Source organism: Neolamprologus brichardi, chromosome 4 (assembly GCF_056152115.1).
Source record: "Neolamprologus brichardi isolate AB-2024 chromosome 4, ASM5615211v1, whole genome shotgun sequence".
Taxonomy (NCBI): domain Eukaryota; kingdom Metazoa; phylum Chordata; class Actinopteri; order Cichliformes; family Cichlidae; genus Neolamprologus; species Neolamprologus brichardi.
In genome coordinates this window covers 18,792,923-18,809,405 of record NC_142107.1, presented here as the reverse complement: position 1 = coordinate 18,809,405, position 16,483 = coordinate 18,792,923, and the positions used below count along the sequence as shown (strand labels likewise).

General features: G+C 40.3%; 1 protein-coding gene across 1 annotated transcript; it reads left to right on the top strand.

Annotated features, from left to right (window-relative positions):
• The first annotated feature begins 849 nt into the window (after nt 1–849).
• Nucleotides 850–15,237, top strand: LOC102799241 (alpha-2,8-sialyltransferase 8F-like). Its single transcript, XM_035910942.2, has 7 exons — nt 850–1,125; nt 8,547–8,618; nt 8,752–8,826; nt 9,663–9,807; nt 12,715–12,827; nt 12,911–13,003; nt 13,498–15,237. Exons 1-7 carry the CDS (start codon nt 1,025–1,027, stop codon nt 13,973–13,975), a joined length of 1,077 nt encoding a protein of 358 aa, XP_035766835.2. The 5' UTR covers nt 850–1,024; the 3' UTR covers nt 13,976–15,237.
• Nucleotides 15,238–16,483: the final 1,246 nt, after the last annotated feature.

Genomic DNA, 16,483 nt, shown 5'->3' with positions numbered 1-16,483 from the left:
TTTTTCGGTACCGGTACTAGTTATATTTTGTTGTATTTATCTGCGACACATTAAAGGCCGGTCCGTGAAAAATATTGTCGGGCATAAACTGGTCCGTGGCGCAAAAAAGGTCGGAGACCGCTGATTTAAAGTCTCACACACAACCCGTCGAAAGGGCCGGCTGCTTCCAAATAGAGCACATTTCATTTATAATGTTGTAAATCCAAGCCCATTATGTATTCATGATTTGAATCCTGGGTTGTGTGAAATCTCAGAAATGCATCTGTGAACTTAGGTGTAGGTCTGTAGGTGAGGTTATGTTGTGGTGATCCTCGGGTTGAGAGATGGGCGTTCATACTGGAGTGCAAAATGAAAAAAAAATGGAAGATAGACAAGAAAAGTTCAAAGCCATCAGGTCCTCAGTTTAGAAAAAAGAGGAGGAGGAGAAATGAGCAAAAGATACAGGTAAGCAGATGTGTGATTGGATAATGGCAGGTCATGTATCCTGAAACAATCAGAATCAGAATACTTTATTAATCCCTAAGGAAATTATGTGGGTTACAGTTGCTCCAAGAAGAAATGGTAAAACTAGCAACAGTAAAAGACTAAACTCCAAACAATACAATATGTTACAGATTTTAGTATTAATCGGTCATTGTCAATTGTTGATTTGTCCTGTTCTCATTGTGTGACGAATTATGATGGCTGTTTGGTAGCCGTTTGCATACTATGCATACTCTCTCTCTCTCTTCATACGTGTGTCTGTGTACAACAGCTTTATGTTAATGTACGGGGGGGAGTGTTCACCCAGGGCGCCAAACAGGCTAGGGTTCATAGTGGGATTCATAGTCTTCATTGAGCTGACATGTAATGTGTGAGGTAGAGCAATCTGAGTAGGAGTGGGAAAAAACTGAAAACCTAAGCAACTGGAATAGGGCAGATAAAAAAAAGTGAGTTTTGTGAAAGGTAAAAGCGGGAGAAGGAGGAAGAGGGAGACAGAAAATTTGGACAGACTGAAGTGTAAGACTAACAGGAGGGGAGAGGTATGAGAGGACATCGTATGAAGTCTTTCTTGTCTTTCATGTTCACTCTCCTCAGTTTGGGGACTGTGATAACCACCCTTATCTGGTACATGTTGGACAGCAAGTAAGTACATAACTACCTTTGTGCTCAAAGAGCAAAAACTAAAGAGGCTCTTGAAGAAGTATTATAATAAACATAGTATCATTAAATTAATTAATGTGTCAAAAGTAAAGCGCTTCTTCAGTGTTAGTAGTAATACGATGGTACTATGAGTTTGTGTTTTTAACTGGGTTTTAATTTAAACAAACCATTTTTAATTAAACTATTTTATCGCTTTGGCGTGTCTCAACATTCAGTTATGCAGACATATGTGTTCTTAAGAGCAATTCTTTGTTTTTGCGTGGAGGGGTGGAAGCCGTTTTGCTTCACAGTGCGCATTAACAAAGCTGGAATGCTTTTTATTTACATCTAGTCAAAAGTGTTGGTAACAGTGTTTTAATCACACTAATTTTGTGATTCTGACAATGTCTCAGCATGCAGTGATGCAAGCATTTTATTTTAAAAACGGCACAAATGGGAATTTCTTCTGAATGGGCAATGTCAGCCTGTTCACAAGCGTTTCATTTAATCAAACCACTAGTTTTTAATCTAACTAGTTTTTACGCATCTACTGGGGTTTCTTTCAGGGGTTGATGCGATCATTTTATTTAAAAATCGGGATTTCGGAAAGTTGAACTAAGAGAGAGACAGATCCAGCTAGTTTTTTAACACAGTAAATGGTCACAAATAACATTCAGCCCTTTAGAAAATAAACGCTATTGGGCTACTTCTAAAACACGTTGCACACAATGTCACCTTTCCCCCAAAGCAGCCAGTATCGCTCTTTCAAACTAATTGTGTTTTAATCACACTCATTTTGTGATTCTGATGTCACAGCATGCAGTGATGCAAGCATTTTATTTATTTAAAAACGGATGTCGCCAAAGGGCTTGCTCACGAGGGACTCATATGATTGTTGCGTTTTTCTCTGCATCTATGAAGTGCCTTGAGGCGACTTTTGTCGCCTCAAGGCGCCAAACAGGAATTTCTTTCAAACAGGAATTTCTTCCAAAAGGGGTTTCGTGGTTTCAGAGTAGTTTTTAACACAACAGATGGTCGCAAATAACATTCAGCCCTTTAGAAAATAAACGCTGCAGTGATACTTCTAAAACCAGTCGCACAGACCCGCTCCGTCTTTTCAACATTTTTTTCTAAACTGAGCACCTGATGGCTTTGAACTTTTCTTGTCCATCTTCCATTGGTTTTAATTTTGCACTCTGGTATGAACACCCATCCCAAAACCCGAGAATCACCACAACATAACCTAACAGACTGGGATTTTTTTTTGAGTATTTCTGGGATTTCACACAACCCAGGATTCAAATCATGAATACATAATTTACAACATTAAGAATGAAATGTGCTCTATTTGGAAGCATCCGGCTCCCCTCCCCTTTCGACGGGTTGTGTGTGAGACTTTAAATCATCAAACTGTAAATTATAAATTTTAAATTGTTATTGATCCCTTTACCCCGAGTCTTAAAGCGTATATTTATTTTCTTACTCTTCTTATATATATTGTTTGTTTACTTGCACTGCTGTAACTGGAGCCTCGTCGTCTCGTCTCTCTATATACTGGATTGTATGTAGTGGAGATGACAATAAAGTTTACTTTGACTTCGGCAGCAAGCAGGCGCACCGAGGGCTCTCGCGCTCACTTTTCGCGTATAGAATTTCGAAAAAACATCAGTGCAAATTATAAGTCTGTATCATAATGTCTGGTGTTTTCGTGTTTGTTGTTTTGTTTTTATTTTGTTTTATTTTGCGAGTTAAAAAAAAAAGGTAAATGGCCTGTATTTGTATAGCGCTTTATTAGTTCATGGACCCCAAAGTGCTTTACACATCCAGTCATCCACCCATTCACCCATTCACACACTGGTGCTGGCAAGCTACATTGCAGCCACAGCCACCCTGGGGCGCACTGACAGAGGCGAGGCTGCCGGAAACTGGCGCCACCGGGCCCTCTGACCACCACCAGTAGGCAACAGGTGAAGTGTCTTGCCCAAGGACACAACGACCGAGACTGTCCGAGCCAGGGCTTGAACCGGCAACCTTCCGATTACAAGACGAACTCCCAACTCTTGAGCCACGATCGCCCCATAATTATTAATTATTCAAAGTTGGTTCAAAATATCATGTTCTGGGCTCTATTCTCTATATTAACTTTACTTAATCTTTATCCATCCATCCATCCATCTTCATCCGCTTTATCCGGGGCCGGGTCGCGGGGGCAGCAGCCTAAGCAAAGAGGCCCAGACCTCCCTCTCCCCAGCCACCTCCTCCAGCTCATCCGGGGGAACACCAAGGCGTTCCCAGGCCAGCCGAGAGATATAATCTCTCCAGCGTGTCCTGGGTCTGCCCCGGGGCCTCCTCCCGGTGGGACATGCCTGGAACACCTCACCCAGGAGGCGCCCAGGGGGCATCCTTGTCAGATGCCCAAACCACCTCAGCTGGCTCCTTTCGATGTGGAGCAGCAGCGGCTCTACTCTGAGCCCCTCCCGGATAGCCGAACTTCTCACCCTATCTCTAAGGGAGATGCCAGCCACCCTTCGGAGGAAGCTCATTTCCGCCGCTTCCACTTAATCTTTACTTAATCTTAATTTACTTACGCTCAACGTTCTTTATGTGTGTGAGCAACATTTTTAATTTTATTAAACACACCCAGGGTAAGATATACACCATCACCATATCAGCATAAAAACAGACAGAGACGTTCCTCTTTCTGTCACATTCTTCCATACATGGCAATTTGTTTCACCTTCCTTATGATTCCTGGGGACTTACAATTTCTTGACTCTTCTTCTGTCACTTGTTACTAGGCAGCTCAAATGCAGTTAGAAGCTAAATGAATTCCAGGCCCTCGGCGTGGCCTAAGTTTAAATCATTTGTGTTTGTAAGCGTGTATGCGGTTTAACCTTCTATTGCTCCAAGTCACTTACACAATAGATCGCCGGGTCATCGCGCCAAACGAAGCTTAAGACCTTGAATAGACTGAGCAACAACTCTTTCATGAGCACGATCTGCAATGTGTGTATACAATGATTATAGCTGCACCTAAAAGTTTTAGTCTAATGCCAGTAGCTTTAATAAACATTTTAATGCAATGTTAAAGGCTATATTGCAGCAGTAAAATATTTTCTTTATTCCCAGGATTATCCTTCCCTCTCTTTGTCAGGGTTCCTGGGTCATCGGCCCAGTGCTTTCAGTTTTGTTCATGTTCGGTTTATTTTGCCACTGCCTGTTTCACTTCCTGTTTGTTCCCCGTGTCAGCTCGTTTCGTGCCATTAGCCAGATTATGTTCAGCTGTGTACTCACCGGTCTCTCATTATCATCCTCATCAGTCTGTGTATTTAAGTCTTCTGTTTCTACTCGTTCTTTGTCGTGTCATTGATGTTGATGTTATGTCGTCGTTTCCGCCAGCCAGCCAGCCACTCAGTCCGTTGTCCTTCCCGTGTGTTCTCTTAGTTCAGTCAGCCATTCAGTGATCCAGCCAGTCAGTGTCCGTTCACCCTTTGTTCATTCACTCCTTATAATAAACCTTCACCAGTCTTCACCTACCTGTGAGTCCTGCGTTTGGGTTCCTTCTTCCTCGCCTCCACACAACGCCTGACACTCTTGACCTTTCAAAAAGAAAGGTCACCGCACTTTATGTTGTGTCACTCCTCGGCCATTTTGGCCGCTTCTAAGTCCATCAATGGCATCATGGCCACCGGAACTACCGCTCCGGGGTCCACTGCCCTCGTTATTACCTTTTCCAGCAGTCCTCTGGCACAAGGAATGAGACAACAACCGCAGGTGACCAGTATCCCTAAAAAAACATTGCAGACATGAAAAACCCCTTCCATTTCCCAAACACAGAGGTCATCCAGATGTCCAGCGGCTTGTCAATTCCCGAGTGTTCATGCATGGTGTTAGACAGAGTTTTCAGCCCCTCCAGAGCTCGGGTTACTGAGCCATCTGGAGCAGTATTGTTCGGGATGAAGGTACAACACATGTCTCCCTCCAGTACCAGCTCTTTTAATAATTTACTGTTTTAAAGGATAAAAACCTTGGTCACTTGGACAAGTCTTTGTTATTCTATAACTGCATTTTTATATGAAAAGTCTAGCGATCCCCTATTTGACTCATAAATATTACTTGGGTTGTAATTATTTTCCTCTATCAAATTAAATTTACTGCTACAGTGGTCTGCTTTTGTTAATGAGTGAGAGGTCAAGCCCGGATGAGTTGGAGTGAGAGCGTATGGGGAATTGGATTGAAAATTGAGGCTGAACTGGTGGAGGTTTAGAAATGTCCAGAGCATCATAACAGAAAGGAAATTTTAAAAAAAAAAGGAGAGAGAGAAAGAAATACATAAGCTACTAATTACATGAATGAATAGAAAACACACATACACAAATTGTTACATGTGAAATTATTTTTGGAGAGAATCAGAAGTGAGATAGTTTGAATCCACAGCTCAGTGCAAAGATGCATGAATTCAACCTGATTATAAAAACACATCGAGGCAATGAAGATCAGCTTACACTTATGAATGTGAATACATGACATAAATTGGTGTTTCTGGCCGGAGAGAGAGAAGTGTGTTGTTTAAGCAGTGATGATAATAATGAAAATGTCTTAGTTTTGTCACTTTTAGGTGCAAAGCAGACCTGGATCAATTTTCCACATGCAGCAGTCGAAAGAAAGTTATAGGTTAACATCACTGGAAACGTTCAGGCCAAGTTTCTGGTTGAATTGTTTACAGCGTCATGTGTCACTAAACCTGACAAGCGAGCTCTTGCTCCTAACTGAAGACAAGGAATGCAGTTCCAAAGAGCAATAACATGGCAGTTAAAGAGAGACAGTGAAGAATGCAGGACAGAGAATCCTGGAAGCCCCAGACCAAACGGAACCAACCAGAGAAAGGGGGACTCAAACGAAGCACAGAGCACAGAGAATCGCCCAGTTTCAGACAATTTGTTGTGTATATTGAATAGTTTGTAGGATTTCTATGTTATGTAAATTGCCCAAACACAGTGTTCAGGCCGGATATGCTCTACCCATTAAAGGGGGCGAAGAAACCAGGACTAAGTTTTAAAGATGAAACGGGTTAACTCTATAGAGGATGTTTTCCAAAGATTGACAAAATAATCTAGGACCTTTTACCAGAAAAAGCTAATTGTATCTTTTTGGAGTTTACAGTGAGCACTGAGGGAAGTCAGAAGTGGGTTTAAATTGGGATTCTGGGAAAAAAGGGGGTGTAGGAAGTAGATTTAGGACATTTCACATTTCACAGGTGCTGTCTTTTGTTGTGGGGCATTTTGTTTGTTGTGGATAGAAGTAATTATGACAAAATAATAAGGAAACATTGAAAACATACAACCCGTTGAGGGGACAGATAGGGTTGGGCAATTAAAAGGTTTCGTTTTGTTTGTTATATTTTAGCTTTTTAACATGCAAGCAGTGTTGGGAAGGTTACTTTTAAAATGTATTCCATTACAGATTACAGAATACATGCCCCAAAATGTATTCTGTAACGTATTCCGTTACGTTACTCAATGAGAGTAACATATTCTGAATACTTTGGATTACTTAATATATTATCATGCTTTTTACAACTCTGTGAATGTACTATTGCTGTGATTTATTACTGTTACTGAAGGTCCGCGGCTCTGAACGGAACCTCTGACTAATACGGCGGGTTCATAGCCAAAAAATAGCTTTACTTTGTTGTGTGGGACAACTCTGCTTGCGAGAGACAGAGAGAGGCATGGAAAGGCTGCTCCAACGGAACTTATTGTTTCGGAGGAAAACACGAACACAGTATACAGTCGAGTCTTAATAGCTTACTTACAACTGGGCTCGTCAGGCACTCTTCTTGGCTGCAGTGGTTATTATTATATTTACATGCTTCCAGCTCCCGTTTCTGCTCGATGACAACTTGTACTTTTCCTTTTCTCCCTCCTCGCGCTCACAGACACATAAGGGGTATGGCAGTCCATTCTCCCTGCAGCACGGACTACACTGCCCATGAGGCTACATTCTTTAGAGCTATACCTGTAGCGTTCTGCTTATTAGCTTAGCACAACAACAAAAAGGCGCTCTCTCACCCAGGAAACACGCAGCCTGTAACCATGGCAACCGTAACGCTGCCACCTGGAACAACAGAACGTAGCTGTCAAACAAAACCCAAACAGGCCTGACCCGCCACAATATGAAACAGGGAAGTACCGCCGTGTAATCCATTTATTTCAACAAAGTAACTGTATTCTAAATACCACCTTTTTAAACGGTAACTGTAACGGAATACAGTTACTCATATTTTGTATTTTAAATACGTAACGGCGGCACATGTATTCCGTTACTCCCCAACACTGTACATCAGAAGTGACCAAAGCAGGTGGGTCATTACAGTATATGAGAGATTTAAAAGTGAAATACTGTACATTATATATACAGTGGAGAATTTGCTAAATTTGGTGTCCAGTTTTGGGTGCTATGGGAAAAGGCATGATCTGTAACTCAGGAACAATAGGATGTAGCAAGCGGTTTGGAGATGAAGGAAATAACTGTGCACTCACTTAAATATGAGTGAAAAATTAAGGGTTTAATATTTGATGTTTGATGATATAACTGTATTCTAAATACCACCTTTTTAAACGGTAACTGTAACGGAATACAGTTACTCATATTTTGTATTTTAAATACGTAACGGCGGTACATGTATTCCGTTACTCCCCAACACTGCATGCAAGTAAACTTAATGGGATAAATTAGGAATTATGTCGTGTTTCTTAGAAAACACAAAAAGGGGGAGAACTGTCATGTACTTAATATATCCTTAGTGCTTATTTTCTTATTATATTGTTTTATGTACGAATAAGGTTTGTAAAGCAAGGCCTCTTTTGACTCATAAACTAAGTGCTCAGCCAGACTGAAAAACAGGAAGTTAGTGTAGAGCTATACAAGAATATTAATAAATACAGGAAGCCAGACAGAAAAGAGGAACTTGTACCATATAAGGAGTGTTTGTATCGAAACTGTGTGAGTTTCTGCAACTGGCTTTTGGGGCTGTGCAGGGCTCTTTCTTCCGGAAGATGATTGAATAAAAAGAATTATAAATGTTTTGACCACTATGAGTCGGGTTTTCTCTGTTCTATCATGGGGATCAAAGAATCGGGTTTTAATACATACGAAACAAAAAATGAAAAAAATGAAGAAACGCACAACATTGTTGAATTTCAAACAGCACTTTGACATCATGCTCAACCGACAACAGTAAAAAAATGCTGTTGTAATATGTAATCTTACCTGTTGTGAATTGGTGTTGCTGATGTGTTCTTCAATCTTCCTCTTTTGTGCTGCCTTGGCCACTCTGATACCTCTTTTCAGATCAGATCTAGCTGCACTATCTGCATTTTTCAACTGTCTGATCTGTCAAAAAAAAAAATTTTCTTTTGCAGTTATGAACCTTTCCAACCACCTCCTCAAAAGAAACATGCCCCAAAGCTGTCAGAAATTTGCAAACCCTGCAAGTGAGAAAAAACATAATTTGTCACACGGTTTCTCTGAGAAACCTCTTTGTTTATGCCATCATCAAAAATGAAGTCATGTCAGCTGTACAGGTATGATCTGCTGACTGTGTTTGGACGTGTGTGTGTGTCACAGGGAAATCATTGATAAAGTACATCAGCGTTACAATCAAACCTGGAAGAAGAACAAGAAAAATTACTTAAAATTCAGGTAAGGACTAATGCTTAATATTTCTTCTATGAAGAATACGAATTAGATGTAAAAAGATTACCATATAGCAAACAGGAGCCTAGTCATGCATATGAGATATAATGCTATGATATCCAGTATATCAATCGGAGTGGAAATGATTGTGTGTGATTTGTTTGCTTTTATATGAACTGAATCAACTACAGACAAGAAAGAAAGAGTAAAGACGCACAAGGAGTTTAGGACAGAGGAACTGTAAGAAAACTGATGGCACAACAAAGAGCAGAGAGATATTTGCCATATGGACAAATTATGTTATAAGCATATAATGGAGAGGTTTTGAGCTGGATAAAACATTATCAGGAGTTGCATTTGTCTTTATTGCTTACAGCTTTTGGAGTCAACACTCGCAGTGGTGGTAGTCACTAATCTAAACCCTAAAAAATAAAATGAGAAAAAATTCTAGTAACATATGGGGTTATCTTTTTTATGTTATTATTTTTACTGGAGCTAACTGTTTTGTTGATTGATTGCTCCTTTTTTCATCTTCCCTTGTTTAACTGTGGATCTTAACTATCTTAACAAGATAGTGTTGGATAGTTAAGATCAAACAACAGGTGAGCATATAACCTTTTGTTTACTCACCCTTCTCTGTAGGTGTCCTTCCATGTTATCTCTCTCTGTCGAGTGTTATCTTTCCATTGAACGTGATAAACAGAAAAAAATATTGTTCCTTGCCATGACATTCAGAAACAGATTACTGACCTTTCCTTTTGTTGGCAATAACTACTAACATAAGTTAAACATGCAGCAACATCAGAAATGTATGAACCTACTCAGTGTTTGTTGTTTTTCAGAGCTAATCTGAGCGTTACATGCAATGGCTTTGACAACGCCATTATGACACAGAACAATACTCCTATAGGATCGAATATTGTTTACAGTGGAGAAAAGAAGAATACTCTTCAGGTGAACAAGGACTTTTTCAACTTGTTTTTGAAGGTAGGTTCATTTTCATTCATGGAAACTCTGTATGTGCTGGTTCTTTGATATCTTCATTGGTTCTCATATGTTTTATTTGATTGACACAGTGATTATTTTGGAACTTTTCTATTTTTTTGTATCTTCAACTGACCTCTATCTTTTGCTTTTGAAATGAGCTTTTGGAGATAATTTTGTTTGTGCTGTTCTAACCTGAAAAAGTGTGAACAGTATTTTTATCTCATTTGATTTTCTTGGGTTCTACATGTGTATAAGGTATATAGTATTTATAACTAAATACATAGCACAGAATCTGCATTATTAAGGGTTTTTAATGACATCCTACTGGCATTTGATTCTGGTAACCACAATGTTCTGGTCTTGCTTGACTTAACTGCTGCCTTTGACACAGTAGACCACAATATTCTAATTTCTTGATTAATTGATGTAGTGGGTATTGGTGGCGCTGGACTTAATTGGTTTCAGTCTTATTTGGCAAATAGAACTTTCTCTGTCAGCCTTCTCGGTTCTGAATCATCTTCTGCTTTTCTGTCGTGCGGCATCCTACAGGGCTCGTTTTTAGGGCCACTGCTGTTTTTATTATATTTATTGCCTCTGGGTTCCATCCTTAGAAGTTATGGAATTGCTTTTCATTGTTATGCTGATGACTGACAAATTTATTTGCCACTAAAGCAGAAGGATGGCATCACCATAAAACCTCTCTTAACTTGCCTAGATGACATCAAAGCTTGGTTGGCTTTAAACTTTTTAAATTTTAATTAAATGAAAACAGAGATGTTTTGGGGAAACTGTAGGTGTTTGCGTGTCCTAGAGAGGCATTTAAATTTGTGCCTGCCGTCTTTGTTGTTGTCGCTGTCATTCACTGACATCTGCAGAAGCAAGCTTCATTGACTCATTCACTTGTCTTGAACTCCTTTTGCAAATTTTATAGCCTCTTCCAAAGTAAATGCTCCTTCGACATTGATGGTTAAGGTAAACAGTGATCTGATAAACTACACAATAGGGAAAAACTCAGTGGCACATCTGGTCCAGAGTCATTTTGCTATCTGAGTATACTCACTACAGATGAACAGTGGCTAGAAATTTTTAGAAGACTTGGGGGGTAAAAATTAAAGTGCTGCAAAATATTTAGCAGCCGTTATAGCAAGGATTATGCACTCAAACTAGGAGGGATAAGAAAACAGAATTGAAGTGACTGCAATTTGCAATTTACTGACATCTAAATGGCCTGTATTTGTATAGCGCTTTTCTAGTCCCTAAGGACCCCAAAGCGCTTTACACAACCTGTCATCCACCCATTCACACACACATTCACACACTGGTGATGGCAAGCTACATTGTAGCCACAGCCACCCTGGGGCGCACAGACAGAGGCGAGGCTGCCGGACACTGGCGCCACCGGGCCCTCTGACCACCACCAGTAGGCAACGGGTGAAGTGTCTTGCCCAGGGACACAACGACCGAGACTGTCCAAGCCGGGGCTCGAGGCGAGCTCCCAACTCTTGAGCCACGATCGCCCCTAGCATTGAACTTTTTTCAACCTCAAAATCAAAATGGTTATGAAACTGAAAAGCAACATTGTACTGGCTCAATGACAACATACATTTTTATGTATACATGTATACATACATTGTAACCGGAAGGTCGCCGGTTCGATCCCCGGGCTCTCTGTCCTGGTCGTTGTGTCCTTGGGCAAGACACTCTACCCTACCGCCTACTGGTGGTGGCCAGAGGGGCCGATGGCGCGATATGGCAGCCTCGCTTCTGTCAGTCTGCCCCAGGGCAGCTGTGGCTACAACCGTAGCTGCCTCCACCAGTGTGTGAATGTGAGAGTGAATGAATAATGGCATTGTAAAGCGCTTTGGGTGCCTTGAAAAGCGCTATATAAATCCAATCCATTATTATTATTATTATCATTATTGGACTGATTCTTATATAGCGCTTTTCTACTCTCCCGGAGTACTCAAAGCGCTCTATACAACATGCCACATTCACCCAGTCACACCCATTCTCACAAGCACTTTATCTATACTTAGTGCTTTTTCTAACTACATTCACACACATTCATACTCCGATGGACGCATCGGAGAGCAACTTGGGGTTAGTATCTTGCCCAAGGATACTTGGCATGCGGACTGGAGGAGCCTGGGATCGAACCTCCAACCTTCCGATCAGTAGGTGACCTGCTCTACCTCCTGAGCTACAGCCACCCCCGATTATTATGATGAACCATTTTCTGTATCAATTTATAGCTGCACAGAAAGAAACTCAAATATAATTCATCATTTGTGATTATACACATATAATTATACATGTTTTGTAGTCTGGTCTGCCTCAAGCCTCAAACTTGACCGGTCTGCAGAGCCATACAAGAGATAAACTGACTGAAAATCTGTACCGTTAACATATTTAAGCAAAATTGTTATTAAAAGTCTGGAGCGTTTTGCATCTCTGCTAAAAAGGCCAAACAGCTTAAATATGATCTTTTTTTGGAGATGTCTAATATCCCAATTAATACACTCTCCATTAGAGGAGCTATTGCATTTATAAGACGCTGTATTTATATAGTCTGTTTCAGCTCTATTTACTTTTGTGTGTAATTCTTTTTCCAAAAGAGAAAAAAAACACACAATAAACAAAGTTATTTGTCATTTTTTTAATCATTTCTAATAATTATGACTATATTTATATACACTTTTGTGATCATTGTTCTTTTGGATATAATATTCCCATGGTTGTAATCTATAAAAACGACAGACCTATCATTAGCAATAACAAGCATAAAAAGCATCAGACTATAAAACTAGAATAAAATGTCTTTTTAAAATCCTTTTTCCTTCAACATGTGAAATCAGCAACAATGTAAATGTGTTTTCATAATGCCTTATCTTTCGCTGTCTATCCCAGGAGAATCCTTTCTCAAATAAACAATGGGACACTTGTTCGGTTGTTGGGAATGGTGGGATCCTGTTTGACAGTGGCTGTGGAAAAATGATTGATTCTGCTGACTTTGTTATCAGGTGAGAAAAGTGTCCAATGTAGACCAAATCCAGAGTGGAAATTCCACGTAACCATTCCTGTGTCTACTTTTTTGTTTGTTCAGGTGCAACTTACCTCCTTTGGAAAATGGATATGAGAAAGATGTTGGCAGCAAAACTAGCCTTGTGACAGCAAATCCAAGCATCATTTTCAATAAGTGAGCAAAAAAAATAAATCCTTGTCACTAGTGAAGGGAACTGATAGGAATTTAACGATTCTGATTCTATTATCAGAATCACTTTCCAATTTGATTTCTTATCAACTCTCTTATTGAGGCTCATTGGGTTCTCATTGTTTTTGCACTGAGTCACCATCACCGCTAAGCAGCATGTCAAAGACATTACATTCTGCAACTTAATTGCATGCTGTTGTTAAAATTTTTGTATATGTTTGAGGTATTTCCCAATAAAAACAAAAACAATTAAATAAAAAATAATTAAATGTCCAAATCTACACTGTAGGCCACACCGCTATTTTTTCTCCTCTGGCACATGAACTTAAAACAGCTGATGACAAGTACAACAAATGTGACTGATAGGCAAACACTGGGAACTAGTTCTTTTAGAGAACCAGCTCTCGATTCCTATCCCTACTTGTCACCTCACATTATGTATGTGTTGTTGCTCAAAGTCAGCTGTTTCTTTTGCACAGGTATGGTGCGCTGACTGGACGTCGCCTTCCATTTGTGGAGTATCTGCACAAGTACGGCAACTCTCTGCTGCTCCTTCCTGCCTTCTCCTTTAGCAAGAATACTGCTGTGTGTCAGCGGGCTGCATATACAATAGAGGACTTTAAAAGCCCTATTCGACCTGTTTTCTCCAACGCTCAGTACCTTGACAGTCTGGATCAATTCTGGAGCTCTAAAGGCCTGAATGAAAGGCGGCTCAGCACTGGATTCATTATGGTTAGCATGGCCCTGGAATTGTGTAAAAATGTGCATGTGTATGGATTCTGGCCCTTTAGTAATCACCCATATGGCCTCTATACCCTGACTAACCACTACTATGATGACGTACCGACTAAAACGTTTTTTCACTCAATGCCGGCTGAGTTTGAACGCTTGTTGCAGCTGCACACTGAAGGGGTACTCAGGCTTCACCTGGGAGACTGTAAATCAGATAAAAAATAGTTCCCAGGGATAGACAACAGCACAGAAGCAAAGTACAGAGTCAAATGCCTTCTCTATAGCCTCAAGATGAATCCAGTAACTTTTTTGCCTTTATAAGGCCATTGCTATGTACATTTTAGTGCTTTATTACAAATATCTCTCACCCTGTATTCTGAAATACCTCAATTACATTCTCTTGATTTTTAGAAAACAAAACTCTAATATGAGGACTATTTTGACAATATCTTAAAAAATGTAACCATGAAAAGTACTTTGGTACCAGCAGAAGATAAATGTATAGTGCCTGATAAAAGTGCAAAAATCATATCACACAAATACCACATTTGTCTGATTTTAAGTGAGATTCATGCTTCTGTGTTAAATCTGCACCACAGGTAATGTACAGCATAACTTCAAACCTCCCTGAAACCCAATGCCGTAATTCAGTAACTGAGCCTGCACCTCCATTGAAATTAAATTAAACACTGAGTGGATGCAGTCTACAATGACAGTGATTGGCTCGATCAGTACTGGCATTTCCAGCTACTTCTTTTACTGCTGCCATTTTCTAAATTGACTGCAAGGGAATGGATGAACTTGAATAGAGAACTCTGCTGGCCGCTTTCATAAGCTACACCATAGTCTCTGTATAGATTCAGTGCACAAGTACAAATTACACATTATTTCTACATATGATGCAGGCAAAGGCAATGGTTTGTGTCCATTTATCTTTTTATTGGTCCTTTTTATTAATTTGAATACCCTGAAATTTTATGATTTAGTTGAATATAAAATGGCACAGATAATGTATAAAGCACAAAATAACTTGCTTTGGCGCAATACTCAGAAGCTGTTTAAAGTCAGAGAGAGTCAATGTGACTTAAGGGGAACAGGTTTCTTTTAAAAAAAACAAGATAAGGACAAACATAAAGCAGAGATGTGTTTCTGTTAGAGGAGTTAACTTGTGGAATAATTATGACAGTGATTTAAAAAGGTGTAGTTCATTTTCCTTGTTTAAAAACATGTTTAAAACTAGAGTATTAGAAAAATATCTAAATCAAAACTGAAAAGAGCAATAATAATACCGAAACTCTTGGTTGTTTTGCTTTGATGTAGTTACATATCTAAGGTGGAAAGGGTTTTTTTTGTTTTGTTTTTGTTTGTTTGTTTTTAGCTTTGCTTTGTTTTATTCTTTGCTTCGAGCCCTGTGTAAAGGAGTTGCATGCTAAAAGCAGATGATCCAGTGTGGCAACCCCTAAAGCAAGCCGCCGAGGGAAGAAGATGTTGGCAAATCTACAGTGGGGCAAAAAAGTATTTAGTCAGCCACCGATTGTGCAAGTTCCCCCACTTAAAATGATGACAGAGGTCAGTAATTTGCACCAGAGGTACACTTCAACTGTGAGAGACAGAATGTGAAAAAAAAAAAAAAAATCCATGAATTCACATGGTAGGATTTGTAAAGAATTTATTCGTAAATCAGGGTGGAAAATAAGTATTTGGTCAATAACAAAAATACAACTCAATACTTTGTAACATAACCTTTGTTGGCAATAACAGAGGTCAAACGTTTACTATAGGTCTTTACCAGGTTTGCACACACAGTAGCTGGTATTTTGGCCCATTCCTCCATGCAGATCTTCTCAAGAGCAGTGATGTTTTGGGGCTGTCGCCGAGCAACACGGACTTTCAACTCCCGCCACAGATTTTCTATGGGGTTGAGGTCTGGAGACTGGCTAGGCCACTCCAGGACTTTCAAATGCTTCTTACGGAGCCACTCCTTTGTTGCCCGGTGTGTTTTGGATCATTGTCATGTTGGAAGACCCAGCCTCGTTTCATCTTCAAAGTTCTCACTGATGGAAGGAGGTTTTGGCTCAAAATCTCACGATACTTGGTCCCATTCATTCTGTCCTTAACACGGATCAGTCGTCCTGTCCTCTTGGCAGAAAAACAGCCCCATAGCATGATGTTTCCACCCCCGTGCTTCACAGTAGGTATGGTGTTCTTGGGCTGCAACTCAGTATTCTTCTTCCTCCAAACACGACGAGTTGAGTTTATACCAAAAAGTTCTACTTTGGTTTCATCTGACCACATGACATTCTCCCAATCCTCTGCTGTATCATCCATGTGCTCTCTGGCAAACTTCAGACGGGCCTGGACATGCACTGGCTTCAGCAGCGGAACACGTCTGGCACTGTGGGATTTGATTCCCTGCCGTTGTAGTGTGTTACTGATGGTGACCTTTGTTACTTTGGTCCCAGCTCTCTGCAGGTCATTCACCAGGTCCCCCCGTGTGGTTCTGGGATCTTTGCTCACCGTTCTCATGATCATTTTGACCCCACGGGATGAGATCTTGCGTGGAGCCCCAGATCGAGGGAGATTATCAGTGGTCTTGTATGTCTTCCATTTTCTGATGATTGCTCCCACAGTTGATTTTTTCACACCAAGCTGCTTGCCTATTGTAGATTCACTCTTCCCAGTCTGGTGCAGGTCTACAATTCTTTTCCTGGTGTCCTTCGAAAGCTCTTTGGT